A 25,983-nucleotide genomic window follows, 5' to 3' on the forward strand; every position below is an offset into this window, starting at 1 on the left:
AACTGGTGGTGTTGATACAAAAAAAAAATAAAAAAATTAAAAACATAAACTAAAGTTGTCAATGCTTATAATGATCTGCTTGTTCTGTATACAATATCGTGCAATAGAACAAATCAATAGAATTGAGAAATGTAATGAGTATCTTAGAATACAATCATAATTCTGGCAACATGTCATCTGATAAGTTGGTTTAAATCTTTTTGTGAGGACATCATTAAAAATAATTATTTACTACAGCTTGCAGAACTTTGTCTTTTACAAAATTGCCTTCAGAGAACTAAGAGTCTTCCTGGACATTTGTAAAGTTTTATATTTCCTAAGGAAATTCTTTACTTCAATCATATATCAAAACACTAAGAGAACAAATAGTCATTATCAGAAAAAAATATTCTGCAGTATTGTAAAACAACATCATTACATCAATCCCAAAACAGTCAATAAAAATAAATTAAAAAAAAAAAAAAAAGCTGTAAGACTTGTCTTGATTTTATCAAATGATAGAAATCGTTTACCATGAAGTATGTTTTCTAACCATTTTGAAAAGAAAAAAAAACGGCATCTAAAATATGTTCTTTTTAGTTATTTTTTCTAAATATGTTTAAAAAGTCAAGGTAATGTTCTCTCTGTGACATGACAGCCCTAGATGGACGCTGGCCTTCAACACAGTTGTAGCCCATTGCACTCTATCAATTGCTTTTAATCTCCATCTTTCTAATCCCAGCTCTATGTCCTCTTCCACTTTACTAATCCATTTCTTCTATGGTCCTTATCATCCTCATTCTTCCTCCTAGTTTTCCTTCAATAACCTTCTTAGGGATTCTCTCTCTCTCTGCTCCTTATCACATGACCAAGCTATCCAAGACACAGACTTCTTTTATCTGCTGCTGTATTTGGGGTTGCGTAGCCTTTCCATGATTCTTTATTTGTTCCATTGTTTCATTCTTCAATATAAACCATCATGAAAGAGCCCTCCTTAAAACTCTCTGTACACTTGTTTTAGTTGATCCAGTTCTGCTTTTATTATCCAGGTCTCTCCAGTATATGTAACAATCTTGAGAATAGTTCTTTAAATCTGAATACCAGTGACAAAATCCTTTATCTTGTAACCGTCTTTAGTGAATCATAACATCCCTTTTCTACATCTACTGTTCCTTTTTATTTCCTGGAATACATCACGGTCTTCATTTATTGTGGAGCCTGGGCAGCAGAATGATTTTACTCTCATATTTTTCTCTGCAATACATATTTCCTTTACATTTTTCTATTTGTTGCTTTTGTTTGTTGCGATCATGTACTTAGCCTTCCCGACACTCGCTTCCACTCCAGTTGTCTCAGATTGTTGCACTTGCTTGCCCATCTTTCCACTGTGTGTTATGCAAGTATTTTTATTAGGTATGCTTGGCAATTACAGATCTTGTCTCAGATTGAAAAGCAGGCCATTCTACTGTATCCAATCTCCTTTTTAGATTCAACTTGAATTAAAAGCTAAATTTGTATATGCTTACAGTTGTTTGAGGTCTAATATCTAGAATGGAACTACCCTGAATCACTAAACAACCAAGATCTTTTAGGATCAAAGAAACTAAACTCATGAAACTCATGAAACTATTTCTGGTCCAAACGTAAATTACTCTGACCAAGCACATCATAACAAGGCAACCATGGATTATCTATGACTCTCCTAGATACTGGTGGAGAAATACTATTCTGTAAATCCTTTTTTTTAATTTGTACATGAAATTTCCCTGGGGCGGGGGATATTTCCTTTCATTGTTATCTTCTACAATACACTCTAAATTTACCTTCCAGACAGTTTTTATTTTTCATTCTCGGTCTTCTCAGTTAGTCTTTTTTTTATTATCTTTTTCTATTTCTTTTCCTTAGTTTTATGGTTATGTGCTTTAGGCCTAACTTTAAAGGATAAGTAATGAACTTCTCATCCTAGTACATAACAAAAGAAGACACTTCCAGATGTTCACTGGAAAGAAGATTTTTTTTTTTTTTTTTTTTGCACGGCACACATAACTTCAAGGACATATGTAAATCCATTACAATTTTTGCATAACAGATTGTTTTGTTACTTTTGCTGGCTTACGTAACATTTGTGTTGGAGTACTCTTTTTGTTACTGATGTCAATACAAACGGAAATTTAGTTATGACATTATAACAAGCGTGTCATCTGATGCACTGTTTTTGTACTAAGTTAAAGACAAATAAAAAGACAATTAAAAATAAATATCTCCATTTCAGTATTCTACTGATTGCCAATTCCTTTGTCAGGGTTACCTGTATACATAGTACAAAAAACTGATGAAAACTGACACTGAAGTTTATTGCACTCTGTGAAGTGTTATTGTAGGACACGCCAAACATGAGGATAAAATGTATAGCAATCCACCTTCTTAATAAATGGTATAGGTGAAAATAAGAAGCTGGTTTTAGGCACTGCAAATCCACAATTATTTCCATGGTTTTCTTTATATACTCCTCAAAAAAATTAAAGCAACACTTTTTAATCAGAGTATAGCATCAAGTCAATTAAATTCCTGGGATATTGATCTGGTCAGTTGAGTAGCAGAGGGGATTGTTAATCAGTTTCAGATGCTTTGGTGGTAATTAAATTAACAGGTGTACTAGATGGGCAACGAGACGACCCCCAAAACAGGAATGGTTTTACAGGTGAAGGCCACTCACATTATTTTCCCTACTCATCTTTTCTGACTGTTTTTCACTAGTTTTGCATTTGACTAGGGTCAGTGTCATTACTGGTAGCATGAGGCAATACCTGGACTCTACAGAGGTGGCACAGGCAGTCCAACTCCTCCAGGATGGCACATCAATACATGCCATTGCCAGATGGTTTGCTGTGTCTCCCAGCACAGTCTCAAGAGCATGGAGGAGATTCCAGGAGCCAGGCAGTTACTCTAGGAGAGCTGGACAGGGTCGTAGAAGGTCCTTAACCCAACAGCAGGACCCTTATCAACAGGATGAGCACTGCCAGAGCCCTACAAAATAACCTACAGCAGGCCACTGGTGTGAATTTCTCTAACCAAACAATAAAAAACAAACTTTATGAGGGTGGCCTGAGGGCCCGACGTGTTCTAGTGGTCCCTGTGCTCACTGCCCGACACCACAGAACTCGACTGGCATTTGCCATTGAACACCAGAATTGGCAGGCCCGCTACTGGCGCCCTTTTGCTTTTCACAGATGAGAGCAGGTTCACCCTGAGCACATGTGACAGATGTGAAAGGGTCTGGAGAAGCCATGGAGAACGTTATGCTGCCTGTAACATTGTTCAGCATCACCGTTTTGGTGGTGGGTCAGTGATGGTCTGGGGAGGAATATCCATGGAGGGATGCACAGACCTCTACAGGCTATACAATGTCACCCTGACTGCCATTAGGTATCGGGATGAAATCCTTGGACCCATTGTCAGACCCTACACTGGCGCAGTGGTTCATGGGTTTCTCCTGGTGCACAACAATGCCCGGCCTCATGCGGCGAGAGTATGCAGGCAGTTCCTGGAGGATGAAGGAATTGATACCACTGAATGGCCCCCACGCTCTCCTGACCTAAATCCAATTGAACACCTCTAGGATATCATGTGAAGGTCCATCCAACACCGCCAGGTTGCACCTCAGACTGTCCAGGAGCTCAGTGATGCCTTGGTTCAGATCTAGGAGGAAATACCCCAGGACACCATTCGTCATCTCATTAGGAGCTTGTCCTGACGTTGTCAGGCATGCATACAAGCATGTGGGGGGCCATACAAACTACTGAGTACCATTTTGAGTTGCTGCAATGAAATTGCAGCAAAATGGACTAGCCTGCTGCATAATTTTTTCACTTTGATTTTTGGAGTGTCTTTGAATTCAGTCCTCTGTAGGTTGATAATTTTCATTGCCATAAAACGATGGGGCATCCTTACATTCCTAACACATTACCCAGTCCATATCAGTATAGATATCCTGAATGATATTTTTCTCCATTGAGAGCTGATGTGTTTTCAAAGTGTTCCTTTAATTTTTTTGAACAGTGTATTTTCTATATGCTTATAAACTATAAACAGACACAAAGCTTTTTAAAACATGAAACATACATTTTTGCATCAGGCTGATCCATTTACCATATTCATATATATATCTAAGAAATATACAAGACAATATACACTGACTTTAAAGTGGTTCTAATCCTCAGACATAAAAAATGGACAACGCATATCCCTCTATAGTGTGTACTTGTCTCAATGAAGAGCACGAAGTTTCATTTCTCTTTGCCGATTTGTTCCTCTGCTATCAGCATGAATCACTTCTGACAAGTTTTCCTGACACCAAGAGAAAAAAAGATGACAGGGGAGGGACCTCCAGCAGATTGACAACCTCAGTTCTGTTCCTGTGTGCTATGTGGAGGGGTTTGTGTCTCTGCCTCCAATCAGCTCTCCTCACTGAGCTCTGGCAGTGTGTAATTTAAGCTCTCCGTCCCGATTTTTTAGAACTCTCAGACAAGCTTTATAAATTGAGCATTTTGAATGGATGTAGAGAAGAGAAGACTGCAGACAAACAAGTACACCTTATCTGGGAGAATTTGTTTCATCTTTGTGTATTACCTGAGGCCAGTCACTTTATTGGATATATGTAAGGGTTTACAGCCACTTTAAGCCTCTGTTTTACCCATGTTGCTAATTAAATTGGTAATCTTATTTTATGTAAAAAATTTCAACCATCGTTTTCTGCGCTGACAAGATAAACAATTATTGAAAGTGCATACATACTATATATTGATATTCCTATTCACAGAATATTTTAGATTTGATGCATTGTAAAAATATGGTTGACAGTCTCTCCATATTTCCTGAATCCACATTGTTAGTCTATTATTACCTATGCCTGAAAAGCCTATATGATTGCAATCTATGCATATGGTCTCATCCCATTTTTACATAGGAACTAAAATGGCCTTTATTCATCCCATAGTCTACTATTAAGTTGATAGATCTTTATCTGAATAATATCTGTACCCTCTCCAAAGCCGTTTTTATTCCAATTCTTAATTTCCATTGCCTTGTACCAGGTTAGTTCCTCCATGTAACTTCCTTGTGTCACATACGCTTATATTTTCCCTTAAAGCCCAACTCCAGGCTAAATTGTTGCTTTTACATTTCCTCCTTTAGGGGTATATTTTTTGAAAGAGGAAAGAACAAACAGAGGGCGCACAGGCCTAGTGCATTACCATAAAAATGTTTAATAATAAATAAAGTAGGTGTTGTACTCACAAACGACAATAAAGTCAAGGCACATCATAAAAGAACAGCTGGGTCAACACCACGCTGAGTAACAGTCCGCAATAGGGAGTGTAGACATCCAATAGGCTGACATGTTTCGAGGACTTACCTCTTCCTCAGAGCCCTGGGCTCCCGCTCCCTGAGCACGGCACCCTGCACTGTATTTTTGCAGAGGATGGTTGTAATGTAATTATGCCAATTCCAATTTCTGCATCGTCCTGGATCTGTTCCATTCCCTCATACCTTCTTTTTAAAATTTCCCATAACCCATCTGTGCTATTTTCTCTACATTTCCTTTCTGTGCTAGTCGGTATATTTACAGACTGCTCCATTACCTATCATAAGGTCTCTTGCACACTGCAACTTGAAAAACGCTCAATACAGCGGTTTTTTTGTTTTTTTTAAAACAGGTAAAATGTAGCCGATTATTTATAATGTGCCTTTTTACACACAGACACGTAAACAAGAGCTGCGTATTCCTCAGTTAAAAAAAATTAGGACAATTTGCATTTTTGTCAGTAATGTACGCTGCATTTGGGCACAGATGTGCGCGAATACACGCATATGAGCGTAAACATTAATGAATTGTCACTAAGAATATATTGTACGTGCAAATGCGGACAAAAAAAACCTCTGAAATTACGTTCAAACAAGCAGATGCTCAAAGACATCAGTACCATGTGTAAGAGGCCTAAATGAACAGTAAATCCAGACAGTGGGGCATTGTTAAAAGAAAATATTGTGGTTAATATGAGTACATTTTTCAATCCAATAAAAATTAATGTGTCCAGATGGCTAAAAATGAACATAATTATTCAGGTTTTTATTCAGGTTTTTGTCAGTGACTTCATGAGTTAGGATATAGAAAATATTGCAAAAATTCAATCCTCAAATAATATATTTGAGCCAGTGTAATATACTGAGAAGCAAGAGGAATTCAAGCATTCTCTGACCAGGCAACTTAAAAGGTAACTTACCACCCCATATGAGTAGGTATCACATGTCTCAGACACTGGAAGACTCTGAATAACTTCTGGAGCCATCCATGGAAAAGTCCCTACAAGGGACATATGTGTTGTGTGGGAATGAAACCTCGAGGCACCAAAATCACATATCTAGAGAAAACAAGGACATATTTTAGAGAACAAAAGCTCTCAATGGGGTGCAAATTTTCAAAATTCTATTGTAAGTAAGAGAGATTCCTTACCTTTAATATTCCATCCATGGTTATTACAACTAAAAACAAAAAGACAGGACAATCTGTAAATATGGTACATAAAATACTACCACTTCTTTCAGCCACCACTGAAAACAGCTCTTTTGAAAAAAAACTTCTAAAAAAGTTGCCTGCAAAAGAAGACACTTTTAACTTACCTCTCTGGCATATGGCGAGTCCTCAGGGCATTCTCTTCAAGACCTGTGGGCTGCAGCAGAACTTCACACTTAACACTTCAGGAGTCGGGTCGGAGCCAGATACGAAAGAGTATGTTGGCGGTCATAGCTCTGCAAAAGTTAGGACTCACCATACGCTAGAGAACTGAGAACTAAAAGTCTTTTTTGGCAGGCAGCTTTTTGAGAAATTTTTCAAGTGACAAAATATCAAAGCATAAACCTGAAAATAGTACTTCACTGTATGTTAAAAATTACAATGGCCAAATCCTAAAGATCATTCATGATCTTTTAAGGATTTTGCAATTTTAAGTGTATAAATATGATTTTTAACAGTAAATATAATCGGTGGTTTCTACAATAAGGAAAATATTAAACAAGAATGGAGTACATGGGAGGATACCACGGAGGAAGCCATTGCTGTCCAAAAAGAATATTGCAGCACATTTGAAGTTTGCAAAAGAGCACCTGGATGTTCCACAGCACTACTGGCAAAATATACTGTGGACAGATGAAACCAAGATTGAGTTGTTTGGGAAGAACACACAACACTATGTGTGGAGAAAAAAAAGGCACAGCACACCAACATCCAAACCTCATCCCCACTGTAAAACATGGCGGAGGGAGCATTGTGGTTTGGGGCTGCTTTGCTGCCTCAGGGCCTGGACGGATTGTTGTCATTGATGGGAAAATGAATTCCAGAGTTTATCAAGACATTTTGCAGGAAAACGTACGACCATCTGTCCGCCAACTGAAGCTCCGCAGAGGATGGGTGATGCAACAGGACAATGACCCAAAGCATACAAGTAATTCAACAAAACAATGGCTGCAACAGCACAGAATACGCCTTCTGGAGTGGCCCAGTCAGAGTCCTGACCTCAACCCGATTGAAATGCTGTGGCATGACCTTAAGAGAGCGATTCACACCAGACATCCCAAGAATATTGCTACACTGAAACAGTTTTGTGAAGAGGAGTGGTCCAAAATTACTCCAGATCGTTGTGCAGGTCTGATCTGCAACTACAGGAAACGTTTGGTTGAGGTTATTGCTGCCAAAAGAGGGTCAACCAGTTATTAAGTCCAAAGGTTCACATACTTTTTCCTCCCTGCACTGTGAATGTTTACATGTTATGTGCAATTAAACCATGGCAACATCTAATGTTGTGTAGTATTATGTTCAGCAGACTGTGTTCTTCTATTGTTGTGACTTAGATGACGTTTAGAGCACATTTTATGCCCAATTCATGAAAAACTCCACATAATCCCAAGGGGTTCACATACTTTTTCTTGCAACTGTATAATGCTATCCATACAAGCATTGATTTCTCTCCTCCATCCATGCTAAACAACTTACTGAACCTACTGGCTATTGTGCTCAGACAGCTGCAGAACCTGCAGATGTCGTCTCAACACCGGAACAGTGACTGCATCTGAAAATTAGCTTTTCAGATTTTTCGTTTCAATATGTTTATTGGGTTTGACAATACACATGAAACGTTAAAAATAAGCATATGGTTCGCCCATGCAGAGGCTGATTAATTAACAACAAATACATGCTTAGCAATAATAGTTACAGTCAAGGATATCCAAACAGAAGGACACTGAAATATTGGGAGGATATCAATAAGCTGAAACTGTAATAAAGCCATGTCCCAAAATGTACTCGCAGACACCAAAGGGGAGGTTCTCCTCCTACAGCCCAGCCCGTGAAGCGGTAATTGCGAGAGCAAAAAGGAAAGAAAGAAAAAAGGGAGTATAGTCAAGAGAAGGAAAGAAGGAGGGGGGAATTCAGATTGGGGGGCTCCAAAAGGAGTAGTCAGACAAGGCCTAGGCAAAGAAAGGAAAGAAAGAAAAAAGGGAGTATAGTCAAGAGAAGGAAAGAAGGAGGGGGGAATTCAGATTGGGGGGCTCCAAAAGGAGTAGTCAGACAAGGCCTAGGCATGTAGATTGGAGTGATGGAAAATCATATGAAATCCAAGGTTTCCAGACCTTAAGAAATTTAGTATGGGAATCGTTCAGAATACTGGACATGGAGCATCATTGTGGTTATTTGTGTCTTTACCCTCTGAAAAGCTACACGTTGGGTCTTACAGGCTTGCACTATGGTCCGTTTAGCTGAAATAAAAAAAGTATGTAGCCAATTTCTGCTGTGGTTCTTCAGCTTTTCAATCGATTTGTTTCAAGGCGTGTGGTCTTGACAACAGGTGTCAGCCAAAACTTGAACTGTGTATAGACATCTTAATTCCATTTACTAATCAATGAAAGATAAAAACGGATTGGTTTGCTTGAACCTACAGTAATTTCACTTTCCTTTAAGGCCATCAGAGAACAAAGATAACTGAGGAACATAAACACAATGCATAGAATTCTTACATATATCTTGTATACTTTACCATTTCTAGACTTGAGATCTCGGTGTATCACACGGATTGGGGCCTCCATGTGTAAGTAGTGCATTCCTGTTTACAAAAAGAAACAAAAAGTGTGAATCCAAAGTATTTTTTACTTCTGCATGAACTTTCTCTATCCTAAAGAACATGCAAAATGTGATTTTGAGTATTAAACATTTCTTATCAATTAAACTGATACCACTTCAATATTAGCAGCTTATTTGTAAAAATTAGAAAGTACGTATAAACTATCACCAGCGAGTTTGAAACTTGTGCATGTCCAGCATTAGCGCACAAATAAAAAACAATCATATCAAAATGACTATTAGATCCAGAGACACAGGCAGCTAAAAGTCTATGCAAATCTCCACTTTTCCTGCTAAAGCTGAGCTCCCCTTTCTGCACCATGTGTTACTGGTACTTCAATATGATGGGTAACTTTATGACCAATAAGGGGAGATTTGACTGCATGGGGGCCAGAGACACTGAGAGACAGTAATAATCAAGCAGTCTTTGTGCACCACTAATAAACAGAAGACAGAACTTAGATATGTAATGAGCATAAATAACGGTCCCATGTCCATATAAATGTACAAACTACAATACAGAAAAAAAGTCCTTACTATACACTCACCAGCCACTTTATTAGGTCTACCTGTTCAATTGCTTAGTAGCACAGATTGCTAATCAGCCAATCACATGGCAGCCACTCAATGCAATTAGGTATCTAGATGTGGTGAAAACAACTTGCTGAAGTTAAAACCGAGCATGAGAATGGGGAAGAAAGAGGATTTAAGTGACTTTGAACGTGGCATGGTTGTTGGTGCCAGATGGGCAGGTCTGAGTATTTAAAAAAACTGCTGAACTACTGGGATTTTCACACACAACCATCTCTAGGGTTTACAGAGAATGGTCCGAAAAAGAGAAAATATAAGTGAAAAAGCCTTGTTGATGTTAGAGGAGAATGGGCACACTGGTTACTCCGACATTCAGATGGTAGGGTCAGAATTTGGCATTATCAATGTGTTGCGGGTGCAATGCAGAGGCTCCTGCATGGTTTACATCCCAGTTCTAGGTCCGTAGGGAGATACAGACCTTCCTTTATGGGTATGGAGGATGTAAACAATGGACTAAAAGTGCGGTGATGTCACCACATTTGTGTTGGCCCTCTGTGAGTTCCTCTTCCGCAATGGCAGTTGGGGACTTGTAGTCTATATACCCCGTTAATGGATCTGTAAGTGGATGGATGGGTAAGGCCATGCACAGCCACAATATATTCATAAAAACAACAGGACGCTCCAAGGGGAAACACCCCGTCATCCAGGTAAGTAGGGAAGGAGAGGCAGATTGAAGGTACGGGGGGGGGGGGGCAGGGAATGTGACTAGGTTTCAGGCTATGCCCTAAATATGTGTGTAACACAAAACATGGTGACAAAGGTGGACTATGACTTTAATGAGTACACCTTAGAGAGGGGAGGTGAGGGAGCACCCGAGGGAGTATATTCAGTAAGATCTCAGTGACAACTTAAATTGTCCTAAGCAGGAATGCAATGGTTAGCAAGCCTTGCCCATGCACAACCAGACTAACCAGCTGTAATGGGCAAACACACAAACATAGAACTGACAAAAACATGGTGGGAAACCTTTCTCCAGGTAGCCATCTTCTATTAACAATGCGTTCCATTTTAGCAATTCTTTTTATTTTGTTTATTCACATTGAGATGGTCACTTTCATTCATATAACAAGTGCAAAAATAATACATTAACATTAGTTAAAACTATTAAATTGCTTGTGAAGGCAATATAAAATTCATATATGCAGAACATCCCTACAATACATACATATGCAGTGGCGTATTTAGGTTTCATGCTGCCCTAGGCAATACAAAAATACCCCCCCCCTTCCCCGCAGAGAGAGCCTGACATTGACCAACAACACCCCTGCCCCCCCTACCCCCCCAAAAGAGGCTTCCACTACCACCTCCCCCCATACACCCAGTGTTAGTATCAGATTTCCTGCCGCACTATCACACCCAGTGGCGTATTTAGGTTTCATACTGCCCTAGACAACACAAAAATACCCCCCTTCCCCGCAGAAAGAGCCTAACATTGACCAACAACACCCCTGCCCTCCCCCCCAAGAGAGGCTTACACTACCACCTCCCCCTATGCACTGGCAATCCACCTCCCCCATCCCCACCCCCCCCTGGCGCTAGAAAGACACTCACCTTTACAGCTCCGCACATTCCTCGGAACGAGAGTAAGTTTCTGCATACACCGTCACCCTCTCTTGGATCCCATCTGCCTATGCCATGTGTGTCCCTTCTTCTGGGTGGTGATGCTGCCCCCCTGAAAAATGCCTTGTTTGCCTTGTGGTAAATATGCCCCTGCACATATGTTATATACCTTTAAAGACTCAATGAGTGCAGAAAAATTTCTGTTGCTCTGTGCTGAACAGACTCCTAATTTCCTAGTGTGGGTTGACAATGTGCAACATTTTTGTGGACTTTTGTGGCGTCAGCCTTAACCAATGTATTTTGCTAAACTACTGAGCCACTCCCACTGTATCTAATCCATAGCACAGGGACTAATTTACCTGTAGTCCAAAATAAGAAAAGGAAGAAAGAAAGTCTGTTTGAGATGACACAGAAGTGTGCACAGGACAGCTCTGAAATTCTGATAAGATAAACATGTATTTTTTGCACATAAAACAAATATAAGAAAATGCTTCCAACAGCGTAGGTAGCCCTTATGCACACGGGACGTTTTGATAACGTGAGTTTTTCAGGTTCTTTTTAGCGTTTTTGCAGTACCATTTAGCGCCGTTTTTCCACATTTGCGGTTTTTAGTGTTTTTTTTTTTACCAAAAAAAAGGTTTTTTTTGGTCAAAAAACATCCAAAAACGCTGCTTTGCGGCGTTTTACTGCGTTTTTACAGCTAAAAACTCCTCTACAAAACCTAATAGTTTTGAGGGGTTTTTTTCCTGCCAAAAAAGTTGATTACAGACTAGGTGTGCATGAACACATAAGATAACATGCAGGGGGGTTTATTGACTGTAGAAAAAAACGTCAAACGCCAAAAACAGCTGCTGTAAAAACGACAAGTGTGCAGGAGGGCTTAAAGTGGTTGTAAACATCTGACACTAAATATAAACAAAACATATTCCACTATAGTGTGTACATCTCGCTATCTGTAACACCAAGTGTCATTCTGTCTGTCATGCATCAGCATGAGTCATTTCAGACAAGTTTTTCTGAGACCAAAAGAAAAATGGTAACAAGAGAGAGAGCTCCAGCACACAGCCTGTGATTGACAGCCTCAGCCTCAGCTCTGTTCCTGTGTGCTGTGGGATTGGGGGGTGTCCCTTTTCTCCAATCGCCTTTCAGAGCTCTCTTCACTGTGCTCTGCAGTGTGTAATTTCAGCTCTCCTCCCCATTTTCGGACAGCTCAGGCAAGAGCTATAATTTCTGGACTTTGAATGAATATAGAGAATAGAAAACTGCAGATTAACAGGAACAACTAATATAGGAGGATTTGTCTCATCTCTGTGTAATATATATATATACACACACACACATACAGGTGAAACTCAAAAAATTAAAAGTTGAAACTAATATATGAGATAGACTCATTACATGCAAAGCAAGATAGTTCAAGCCGTGATTTGTCATAATCGTAATTGTCGTGATGATTATGGCTTACAGCTCATGAAAACTCCAAATCCACAATCTCAGAAAATTTGAATATTCCATGCAATCAATAAAACAAGGATTGTACATAGAACAATATGGGACTTCTGAAAAGTATAAGCATGCATATGTACTCAGTACTTGGTTTGGGCCACTTTTGCAGCAATTACTGCCTCAATGCGGCAGGGCATAGAAACTATCAGCCTGTGGCACTGCTGAGGTGTTATGGAAGACCAGGATGCTTCAATAGCGGCCCTCAGCTCTTCTGCATTGTTCGGTCTCATGTCTCTAATCTTTTTCTCGGCAGTGCCCCATAGAGTGTCTATGGGGTTCAGGTCAGGCGAGTTTTCTGGCCAATCAAGCACAGTAATCTCACGGTCATTGAACCAGGTTTTGGTGCTTTTGGCAGTGTGGACAGGTGCCAGGTCCTGCTGGAAAATGAAGTCAGCATCCCCATAAAGCTCGTCTGTGGAAGGAAGCATGAAGTGCTCCAAAATCTCCTGGTTGACCCTGGACTTAATGAAGCACAGTGGACCAACACCAGCAGATGACAGCAGACTATGGAAACTTCACACTGGACTTGAAGCATCATGCAGTGTGTGCCTCTCCATTCTTCCTCCATACTCTGGGTCCTTGGTTTCCAAATGAGATGCAAAAGTTGCTCTCATCAGAAAAGAGAGCTTTGGACCACTGAGCAACAGACCAGGTCTGTTTTTCTTTAGACCAGGTAAGATGCTTCTGACGTTTGTTGTTCAGGAGCGGCTTGACAAGAGGAATACGACATTTGAAACCCATGTCCAGGATCCGTCTGTATGTGGTGGCTCTTGATGCACTGACTCCAGCCTCAGTCCACTCCTTGTGAAAGTCTCCAACACTTTTGAATGGCCTTGTCCTGACAATCCTCTCCAGGCTGCGGTCATCCCTGCTGCTTATGCACCTTTTTCTTCCACACTTTTCCCTTCCACATAACTTTCTATTAATGTGGTTTGATACAGCACTTAGGGAACATCCAACTTCTTTTGCAATTACCTTTTGAGGCTTTCCCTCCTTATGGAGGGTGTCAATGATGGTTTTCTGCACAACTGTCAGGTCAGCAGTCTTTCCCATGATTGTGATTCCTACTGAACCAGACTGACAGACCATTTAAAAGCTCAGGAACCCTTTACAGGTGTTATGGCTTAATTAGCTGATTAGAGTGGACACTTTGAGCTGAGAATATTGCACCTTTTCACAATATTCTAATTTTCTGAGATTGTGGATTTGGGGTTTTCATAAGATGTAAGCCATAATCATCACAATTATGACAAATCACAGCTTGAACTATCTTGCTTTGCATGTAATGAATCTCATATATTAGTTTCACCTTTTAAGTTGCATTACTGAAATAAAGAAACTTTTGCACGATATTCTAATTTTTCGAGTTTCACCTGTACATACATACACACATACATACACACTATAAAATTGTATTTTTAACACAGGCAGTAATTTCCCAGTCTATAAGTAAGGCATAGAGATATAGAGTATGGAGCTCTGAAAAGAAAATAATGTGTAGAAACTTGATAGAGAGAGGAGAAAATAGCTCACATACACTGAACACTTTTTTTTTTCCCAGGAAAGAGAGGAAGAACAAGACTTTCATATGTTTATTTTAGAGAAAGTCACACCGAGGTTAAAACCGTTAAATGAGCTGATTTATTGGCATGTACCTAGACTATAAAAGCAGGAGCTGCTTCCCTACTTTTAAGTGTGGACTAGAAATAGCTCTGAGCAAAAACAATGACCTCTGTAATTAGATATGTGAGCAGGTCAATGTGTAAAAAGGAGGTTTTGACTTTAAAACTCTTCAATGCATACAAATTTACTACAAGAAGAATTAAATCATGGCAACTTTGCCATAAGTGCACATAGGGAATTAGATCATTCTTGTTCTGTTAAGTTGAATGGATGCCGATAGGAGCTTCCTGCAAAGTCACAGAAAGTGAGGTACGTTGGTGTTTGGTATGGAAGCCCAAGGCTTGTAGTTTCTAGATACAAGACGATCAGCCTTGAAAAAAAGTGAACTTAAAGTGTTGCTAAACCCAGGACACTGCATTCACTATATCTGGTCTCCCACAGTACACAGAAATGCAATTATTTTAGTAATAAAATCAGCAGTTAGAGCAGTCTTGTGATTAAGATCAGTGTCCAGCAGAGCACTGGTTAAAACTTAAAGGAGGAGTTTTCATTCCCCTGTGACTGTCCTATGAGGGTGCATAGCCCCTGACCCTCTGTCTGGACAGTACTGATTGGCCCTGTATTGATCAAATTCACTATCTCAAGAAAAAAAAAAAACTCTCTAGCAATACACACCAAACTCAGCATGTGCAGCTTGCCCCCAAGGCTTTGTTTTTGTTCTATCAGCAAATGGATTGGGGACAGTAGAAGAAGGAAAGGATCAGAGAAGACAGGACCAAACATCCTTTTTATACAATGCAGAGGATTAACCCCTTAGGTTCCACAGTGAGTATACCAAACATGCTTTACTGCATATACAGACTGATTTTACAGTTGTGGGTTTAGTAACAGTAACCATTAGACCTCTGGAAGGTATTACCCCCTTCATGACCGGAGCATTTTTTGCCATTCAGCACTGCGTTACTTTAATTGACAATTGCTAATTCATGCCACACAGTACCCGGTAAGATTTGTATCACTTTCTTTCACACAAATAGAGCTTACTTTGGGTGGTATTTGGTCGCTACTGGGTTTTTATTATATAAATGAACAAAACAAAACAATATTTTCTACTGTTTTTAATAAAACATATCCAATCAAATTTCTTCATAAATTTGGGCTAAAATGTATTCTGCTACGTCCTTGCAGAGGCCCGCATGGCTGCGGTTTTTTCTTTTAATTTTATAGCTAGCGGAAGGGGGTTTGGGTGAAGATCCTTTGCTAGTTGTCAAAGTGGGGGATCGATGGGGAGTGGGGGCAGGTGCTTTCATATGTTACATATTACACCTTGAATATGGATGTAACATGCTATGAAAGGTGAATCCTTTCCTTTACATATTAACAATCAGCGGAAGAGCTTTAAATAGTACAATGACCATAGTTTGGGCACAGGTGCATTTTAACTAGTTGTCCATACGGCATCCTTTTCGGAACACGCATTGCGCATGCCTGCAGAGCCACGCTGTGGCGTGATCTGTCATCGGCCGTGTACGTCAGACATGGCCGATGACAGATCTGTGTACAGGCCCTGTTGCCAGTACCATGTGACCGGCTGTGACCAATCACAAGTCACATGACAGTTGTATATAATGGATGGCTTCCTTTCATGCCATCCATTGTATACAAGTGTGTCTAGCTGTGAATGGTCACCGTGATCACATGCACAAGCTGGGCCAATCACAGCCCAGCTGTGTCATGTGATTAGCTGTGGCCAAATCACAACTTATCACCAAAAAAAAAACCCTGAATGAATCGATTTCATCCAAGTAAATGCTAGCATATAGCAAAGTAATTCTTTACTATAAGCTAATTGTGTAAAAAAAAATACTGATCACTTGCCCAAAGTAGTACAATGTTACTATGGTAACATTATACTACTTTGGTCATGGTGCAATATGAAAACAAAAATCTTAAAAAAAAGAGAAAAAAAATTTAATAACAATTTAAAAATAATAAAAAAATGAAAAAATTATTATCAATTTTTTTCCCTACTGTCACCAGTCAGTGTCCCTGATAACCGCCATGCCAGTTATATGATGACGCTGTACTGCACTGGTAACAATATGTTAAAAAAAAAAAATGCCTGTTATGAAATACGTCAGACTGTCTACTTTGCAAAAAGGGGTCATTTGGGGGATATCTGTACTGTTCTGACATTCTTGGACCTCAAAAAATTAGATTGGCTTTTAGTACTTCAGGATTGATCAATATTCAGATTTATACCATAGTTTGTGAACTCTATAACTTTCCTACAAACTAAATAATAAATACTAATTTGGGTTATTTTCACCAAAGACATGTAGCAGAATACATCTTGGCCTAAATTTATGAACAACAATTATTTATTTGCAAACTTTTGTAACAGAAGAAAGAAAAACGTGGGGCCTTTTTCTAAATTTTCGGTCTTTTTTTTGTTAATTTAGCAAAAAATAAAAACCCCGGCGGTGATTAAATACCACCAAAAGAAAGCTCTAGTTGTGTGAAGAAAATTATAACATTTTAGTTTGGGTACAGTGTTGTATGATTGCACAATTGTCAAAGTGTGAGAGCGCTGAAACCTGAAAATTGGCCTGGGCAGGAAGGGGTAAAAGTGCCCGGTATTGAAGTGGTTAACTCTATTCCTAACTCTTAACCTGAAACACCCTTAAATCCTAAAGCTAAACTCCAGCCTTACCTTCAATTTTGCACAGTTTTACAATCTCTTTTCCTGCAGTGAAATTTTATATCCAGATTTCACTTCACGCTGTAAGCTGCTTACAGTATACTGCAGCAAATCAGAGAATGCCTCACTTACTGGCTGGAAGATGTCCATTATCATCTAGCCCTTACTTCCCCTACCATACTATCCCTGGCCTGCCCCTTTTCATCCACTGCATTTCCATTCATTCAATCACAGAGATTGCAAATGCAGCCTGATTAGGAAAGCCAACTTCGCCAAACTGACAATACATAAAATAAAACTAAAGGCAAAATCTTTTTTTTTTAGATTTGGAGAATGATGTGGCGTTAGATCCATTGTCTGTTTTTTGTTTTTTTTGTTTTTTTTTGCTGTATGTGTTGTTACGGAGATTTACTCTTTATTGTGCTGGGAGAATTAAAGGAAGAGTCTGGCTGGTTGTAATGAACATCAGAAAATATTTTCTATGATAAAGTCCATTATTTATCACTTGCATCCACACTCCATTGATTCCCACTACTTCAATATTTAACAGTGAATGGCTTATGCTCACACTAAGATAATGGCTCAGCATGAATGTTCGCATCTTGCCTCTTACCTTTTGCTACATCTGTAGCCCAGGCCATGATATGCTCCATGTCCATGTCTTCACTCCTATTGCTATTAATGTAGTCATACAGTGATCCACACGCAGCATATTCTGTAAAATGTAAAAAAAAAAATACATATTAAAAGAAATATTACAATAAGAAGAAATGGGTACTTGTCTGTTTATTCACCAGATTTATTTATATATACACACATCTAAATATATATATATATATATATATATATATATATATATATATATATATATATATATTTATATTTTTTTATATATATATTTAAATAAAACATATAATATATATATATATATATATATATATATATATATATATATATATAATTATAATAAATCCGGTGAATTAACAGACAAGTACCGAAGAAATGTACATCCACAGTTTTTCAAGTAAAGCAATCAGTCATGTGGATTTGTCCCAACCATGCCTTAAAGGGAAGTAAAACTTTTATTGCAAGGCTTGTATATGTTAGAATGGTTTCAGGAAGCAGGTAACATATTGGAGGGAATTAATTAAAAACAAACAGATGACATTCTGTGAAGGAATCCCATAGAAACCAGTTATTACTACCTGACAATATGGTGCCTCCTTTTGTCTAATAGCAGCTGATACACAATAGACTACAAAGCAATGCTAAAGAAAAGTCAAATATCACAATTGCTTATAATATACGGTATAGAGGGTGTGTATTTTTCATGCCAAACTATACATTATATTAGAAGCTCTACATAACAACATACACTCTAGACATAAAGGTAAAAATCCTTCTCTATGCAGTTCCTCCTCAGTCTTAATACGTATCCAAGCCTGTTCTCGATCTAGCGATGTGCACAAGAGCAGTGTCTATGGACACACAGAGCTGGCTTGGGTGCAAGCATGCATGGGTGCCCCCAGAACAAGTAGCAAAACTGTTGCACAGAGCAGGTAAGTATAACATTTGTTCTTTTTTTTTAAATTTACCCTTATTATTATTATTACTTTAACATATTTTATCCATGTTATCTGCAAAAGCCTCCATCGTGTAGACATCCAAAAGCTCAGACTGTTGGAGGGTGCTGCCATCTTGGATGTGATGTCAGCAGACTTTGATCCATCACTCAAGCAAAACACTATAGTATTCCCCTGGCACCTACATAAAAGGTTATGTAGGGAGGTGAGAGGAAGAGTGAAGGAGCTGGGCCAGCAAAGACCGTAGTTGGATACTGTCAAAAGAAGATAGGGCTATGACACGGCAAGAAAGGGGTGGGTAGTTGTGTCTGTGCTTGCTCTTCCTAGAGTGGTCGAATTCCTTAGTAAGTTCAAAAGGTACCTTACAAGAGCATAAAAATTAATTTATGGAAAAGAAAAACGATGCAGGTAAGCATTTCAAATATGCTTCTCTGTGCTTTTAATAGCAATGGTTTAAGTTGGTAACCAAGTCCCTTTAAACTAATTGCTGCCAGCCCATGCAGATATGTGTGCCGGCTGCTCTTCTGTGCCATATCATGTACAGGTACATGATCTGTCATTTCTGGGCAGGGGGCGCATGCCTGCCGCCCCATCTGTTCTGTCATGTGCTACACCACAAGTCGATCAGCAGGTCCAGGTCAATGATTTATGGCTGGGACCTGGTGATTGACTAAGTGAATGACAGGACAATGTTCTGTGTTGACAAAAAACACAAAGATCTCTATAGACAGTAGCAATGAGTCTGTTTTTTTTCTCTCTGCAAAGCATGGAGTAAAAACAGGCACAGGGCTTAGTAAAAGGAGCACACAATACACACAGTACACATTGTTACGCACACCATTAATACTTTGATTGCCCCTAGATGTAAACCCCTTCCCAGCCAGTGTCATTAGTACAGTGGCATACTATTAGCACTGATCACTGTATTAGTTCCATTGGAGCTGTTGGTGTCAGTTAGCCAGTTCCCACAAAGTGTCAGATTGCCCACCACATTATCACAGTCCCACCATAAGTAGCTGATCACCGCCATTACTTGTATAAAAAAAAAAAAAAAAAAAAGTAAAAATTCCGGTATATATCTCATAGTTTGTAGACGCTATAACTTTCACACAAACCAACTAATATACACTTATTGGGATTTTTTTTTCTACCAACGATGTGTAGCAGAATACATTTTGGCCTAACAATTTATGAAGAAATGTGATTTTAAATTTTTTTAATTGGATATGTTTTATAACAGAAAGTAAAAAAATATTGTTTTCTTTTCAAACTTTACGGTCTTTTGTTGTTTATATAATAAAAAATAAAAACCCTGTGGTGATAAGATGCCACCAAAATAAAGGTCTATTTGTGTGAAAAAAATTATATAAATTTCACTTGGGTACAGCGTTGCATTTCCACTTCCAAATTGGCAAATTGTGTGGCTACAAACCCATTCAAAAATAAAAAAAAGAGAGCTCTGATGGTGGAATACAGTTGGTACAAGTTATTAAATCATACAGCAATAAAATAAAGCTGACAAAAACTCACAGTAAAGGTTATTGGCACATTTTAACTGACAGCGTGTGACGTCAGCCTGCTCAAGATCCCTTTAGATAAGTTTGCACATCCTACTATGAACATTTAGAGAGATGCTTTCTTTCCTTTAAAAACTGGTGTGTTTAAAAAAAAAGTTTTCAACCATCACCCAGTCAATCAGAACTAGAAAAATGGTTGAGGATCCCAATGGTGAACTGGGGATGGCAGATAAAAGGTAAAGATTTGCAATACATTTGCAAACCTGTGCGATTTGCCTGAATATATTAAGGGAACTAAAGTGGGTTAAAATTGCACTTGGTAATTTGAATAGACTTTGCATTCTACTACAAGGTCTGCTTTTAATGAACAAGTCCCCCTTTACATACAGCCTACAGCTAGAGCTCATTCACAACTGTGGGTGGTAAAAATAGACAGCTGAGTCATAGTTTTACCAACCCCTAACCCCACCCTACCCTCCCGAATGCTCCCGTAAGCTACTACAGTGGCTAGACAGGGATGTGCACATGCCGAAGCTGCAATGCAAAAATTATATCCAATGAAATTCAGGCAGTTGCAGCGCAATGATCCAAGCAAGCTAAGATAAAGTGGAGTTCCACTTACTATGTAAAAAAATAAAAGTCAGCAGCTACAAAAACAGTAGCTGTTGACTTTCAAAAAACAGCCACTCACCTGTCACACGATCCCACGTTTCCCCCACTGTAGCCCGTTTTACCGGCCGTCCTGTATTCCAGGCACCGACATCTTCAGTTTGGGTACCCAGCTGTGACAGCTTGCGGCTTCACAGACGGGTGCCCACTGAGCATGCGTGAGTAGCGCTGCGCTTCCTGAATGGCCCCGTCGTCTTCTGGGACCTGTCACATGTCCCACAAGACTTCGGGGAGGGAGGGTAGGAGGACAACGTCCGTTTCTGATCGCCTAGCGTAAGTGGGAGCGGGTACCTGTCAAATTCGGGTACCCATCCCCCCACTCCCCAAAGGTGCCAATCTTTAATGGGGAGCGGGGGACCAATCTTTAAAGCGGAACTTCCCCTTTTAAATGGAACTCTACTTTAAAGGAGAAGTACAGCCAAAGCTTTTCTGGCTGTACTTCTCCTGTGGATCAAAGGAGCGCAGTTCATTGTGCACTCCTATGACCCATTCTCACCTGACAGCGGGCTGATGTCACTCAGCTGTTCCAGGCCGGGGAAAGATCCCGACTTCAAAGTCAGGATCCACTCCAGAGTCAGGAGCAGCACCTGGCTCAGCTTCTCAGCAAAGCGTTGACAGCCTGAGCCAGACACTCCCTACCCCTCCACAGCCCAGCACTCCAGTGAGATCTGGGGGGGCTGAGCAGACAGTGGTGACTGACAGTCCTGCTCTGCTCAGAGCAGAGAGGAGAACTCAGCAATCAGCAGTCATGTGATCACTGCATTCTCATCCTTCGAGCTGGCAGGGGACATATACAGCATCAGGCCAATGCATCAACTTAGGTAAGTATAATGGGAAATAAAACCCCCAATACTTCTCTTTTAAAACTGGCAGCAAGAGTGGACCTGTCTCCCAACCACCTGTCAACTACCCCCTGAAAACCAATCCATTGTGGATCGCTTTTCAGACACCAGGGCTGCTGCCAGTGTAAATGTACCTGTAAAGTTACCAGTAGATTTTATGCCGACCTTCCCCCGTTTCCCTCATCACTTGTGACAACATCACCAACTTCTGGGAAGATTCCTAGGGAATGCAAAGCAAGTGAAATTGTGTGAGAAGACACTCCACTCCATTGCTATGGGGTCTTCTAATAAGATTTCAATTGCTCTGTATTCCCCTGGATCTAAGCTGGGAGGAGTGTGATGTCAGACTTGCCTAGGCATCATAGACAAAACACAGAGGTAAGGTAAGAATAAATGCACATTTTTCATTACATGTCCATTTTACACCTTTAGTAGGAGATTACTACTACTGCTTCATCAGGAGGGGGTCCGGACATGGTAGGTAGACATTACATTTCGGTGCAAGGTGTGCTTTAAGGTAAAAGGCATTTCATTTTCAGAAACAGAGCTCCTATTTACACAAATGATGTTGTGATTTATCTAACATATGCTAAGAAATAATCGGAATAATCAGAATGGTTCATTTTTCTTGCTCAAGTGTTTATATATAAGGCCAGCTTCAAGCAGGAGTTCCACAAAAGATTTGTAAAGCTGCCCATAGATAGATCGAAATTCGGCCAGTTCAGTATGGACCAACCAAATTTCAATCCATCTGTGGCTGTTCCCATTCAACAAAACAATCAAGTTCTGTTGAACAGGACTGTTGGAAAACTTCTGTCAATCAGCCGGATGCAGCCAATGATCGTTGTATTCTGACAGTGGAGGAGTCCCCGCGGTCAGAATACAATAGCGCAGCAGGAAGGATTCCTCCATTCACCCCGCATGTGTGGATGGGGAAATCCATTCCTTTTTTTCAATCAGTACGCTGGCTCCTTTTTCCGGTACACCATTATTTATAAAGTAAAGAAGCCAGATAAGAAGTAGAAGAGTTAAAAATATACATTTGAATACAATTTTTTCTTTTAAACCAGAGTTTAGTGTCATTATAATTACAGATGCATTTTGGGTGCAATAGATCATATAAAGAACATCTCCAAATAGTAAATCAATAATAAAACACACAACATTTTCTCGGCTGACTAAAAGTAAACAATGACTTTGCTATTCGCTCACAGTAATCAGGATCTTTGTATTCAGAGTTGATTTTTTTGGCGTTTATCAAATGGTCAAGGTTGGCAAACATTGTTCAAGGTTTATTCACACTACTGCGCTGCAGTGGTGCTTGCATGTTAAAATGCATTACGTTAAAGCAGATCCTTCATTTGAACCAATGCACGTACTCATTTCTGTAAAGCAGATCCTTCATTTGAACCAATGCATGTACTCATTTCTGTAAAGCAGATCCTTCATTTGAACCAATGCATGTACTCATTTCTGTAAAGCAGATCCTTCATTTGAACCAATGCACGTACTCATTTCTGTAAAGTAGCTCCTTCATTTGCACCAATGCATGTACTCATTTCTGTAAAGTAGCTCCTTCATTTTAACCAATGCATGTACTCATTTCTGTAAAGTAGCTCCTTCATTTGAACCAATGCATGTACTCATTTCTGTAAAGTAGCTCCTTCATTTTAACCAATGCATGTACTCATTTCTGTAAAGTAGCTCCTTCATTTGAACCAATGCACGTACTCATTTCTGTAAAGCAGATCCTTCATTGGAACCAATGCACGTACTCATTTCTGTAAAGCAGATCCTTCATTGGAACCAATGCATGTACTCATTTCTGTAAAGTAGCTCCTTCATTTGAACCAATGCATGTACTCATTTCTGTAAAGCAGATCCTTCATTTGAACCAATGCATGTACTCATTTCTGTAAAGCAGATCCTTCATTTGAACCAATGCACGTACTCATTTCTGTAAAGCAGATACTTCATTTGAACCAATGCACGTACTCATTTCTGTAAAGCAGATCCTTCATTTGAACCAATGCACGTACTCCTTTCTGTAAAGCAGCGCACTACAACACACAGCTACCATGCGTTGTGGCACACTGCAGCAAATGCTCATTGGTTACATGGGATCAAATCCAGAATGAATGGTGTAGCATCGCACCAATGCGCATAACACATTGTTATAGTGCGATGTTGGGAATGGAGAGTTAGGACCCATTCCCCCGATGTACATTAAGTTGTACTGGGCTATGTTGATCAATGAAGCCCTAATGCAGAGACAAGTTGAAATCTATTGTTCCCAATAGGACCAATTCGCTGTGTGAAAATGGAACATGCTGCAATTAAATGCAGTGTAACGTGTGGCACATATTAACTCTTTCGTGATGAATGGTGAAGGTGAAACAAATCCTAATGCCTGAACACAGCTTTGCAACCTTGACATGGGTTAGTAAAGCTGTATAACATCACAACTATTCAGTGTACCCAGGTGAATTATACCTTCTTTATTTCAGGACAAAATGGGCTTTCATTTGGTGGTAAATGGTAATGGATATCTTCTAATTTTTTTTTTTATTTCAAAGGAAATATGGCATGAAATAGTAAGAAAAAATAATAATTTATCAAAATTTAGCTGTATATTTCTTCCCATTAGCATAACCTACCACCAAAGCACAACCCAAAATAAATTCTCCTGCCCCTGACAATCAGTGATACCACATATGTGCATGTTAGTTGTTATTTGTAGTAGAGCCCAGAAACCATAGCATGCATTTTGCTTTTTTTTTTTTACCCTCCCAGAAAAACACTGACACTAAATTAAAAAAAATGCTTTTTTTTTATCCTACCTAAAATCCTAAAATACTCTGACCCTGATCTTTGAGCTTGACCTTGACCCTAACTTAGATCCAGCTCCAAATATATTTTTTTGTTTGGTAGGTTTTTTTTTTTTTTTACACAATGTTTACAGTTTTCTCCTCAAGCAAGGAAAGAAAACTACTTAGGGGTTGATTTACTAAAGGCAAACAGACTGTGCACTTTGCAAGTACAGTTGCACTGTGCAAGGGCATTTGCTCCAGAACTTAGTAAATGAGGGGGAGCTCTGCTGACATCCATTATCTAATCATGTGCAAGCAAAAATTTTTTTTTTTTTACTTCCTTCCATGTGATTGGGTATTCTTTGCAAAGTGAAGCTTCACTTCATTTATGAAACTCTGGAGCAAACACCCTTGCAGAGTGCAACTGCAGTCAAAGTGCAGAGGGGTGGTCAGTCCGCCCCTGTTTGTGACTTTAGCCCTGTGTCCCCAAAGCATCCAGCCCTGTAAAATTTCAGGACATTAGCAGCATTTGTATCACAATACTAACTTCCTGTTCTGTTATAACACAGGAAAAAAATGTTTCCTCTTTTCCCTGAAGTGTCAGCTGAAAAAGAGCAATGAATTACATGGAAAAGTGAACACAAAGTTAAACATCCCCATACAAGCATGGGAACTTGTTTATACATAGTTCTAAATTCTATTTATTAGCTCCCGATGCATTTTGTTTTTTATCATAGTGATCCTTTAAAGCCTATCACCAAAAACTGATCGTTCATATTTCAATGGGAATCAAGTGGTTGGATTACTTGCCAGTTTATTGTCAGAGACTCCAACTGAGAAATCTCATGCTACTTTGTGTCACCATGTAGCCATAATAAAGGAGTCACTCTCTAACAGCAGAATTCAAAGTGCTGACAGGAGTGATGAGTGATGCCCTCATCAGTGGGCTTCTTCTCCTTCCCTGTCCAATCAGTGCACTGTGGGTGTGTTCAGGTCCTACTATAGTGATGTAGTGGAAGTTTCAGACCTGGCTACGCTGCCTGGCAGAAATACCTGGATCATAAGGTTGTTCCACAAAGAGTAACAAATCGTTTGGCAGGTAAAACAGTTCCCACTTATATATTTCAACTCTGCATTCACCTGGTTGTTAGGAGTTCAGCATTAAAATACTATGACTCTGAACATATGCTATCCCCAACAGAACCAGACACATCTGACACTGGTCCAGAATAAACAGGGAATCAAGTATACAAATCTTCACTGCTAATTACATTTCCATGTCCAAAAACTTGGCAGATGCTCAGGGAAAGAGAAATTTTAAATCTGAGAAGCTTAAAAAAAAAAAATATCTATCTGCTTAACCAGCTCTAACACATCTGTCATCTCCAACACTGACACGCATAGTGGTGTGGAGTTGTATCCTGGTATTTAGA

At 39.4% G+C, this 25,983-nt stretch overlaps 1 protein-coding gene across 4 annotated transcripts in view; it reads right to left on the reverse strand.

Moving 5' to 3' along the window:
- Window positions 1-25,983, reverse strand: part of MAP3K20 (mitogen-activated protein kinase kinase kinase 20) — a 243,589-nt gene that overhangs the window by 93,972 nt on the left and 123,634 nt on the right. For all 4 annotated transcript variants that reach the window (XM_089690496.1, XM_089690494.1, XM_089690497.1 and 1 more), the window contains exons 4-7: window positions 17,743-17,844; window positions 9,066-9,131; window positions 6,491-6,519; window positions 6,261-6,398 (exon numbers count right to left, since the gene is read on the reverse strand). In XM_089690496.1, the coding sequence (XP_089546622.1) occupies window positions 6,261-6,398; window positions 6,491-6,519; window positions 9,066-9,131; window positions 17,743-17,844 (335 nt within the window). The remainder of the gene's footprint in view (window positions 1-6,260; window positions 6,399-6,490; window positions 6,520-9,065; window positions 9,132-17,742; window positions 17,845-25,983) is intronic.

This window comes from Staurois parvus, unplaced genomic scaffold (genome assembly GCF_062004578.1).
Source record: "Staurois parvus isolate SC_StPar_1 unplaced genomic scaffold, SC_StPar_1.0 ptg000530l, whole genome shotgun sequence".
Classification (NCBI taxonomy): domain Eukaryota; kingdom Metazoa; phylum Chordata; class Amphibia; order Anura; family Ranidae; genus Staurois; species Staurois parvus.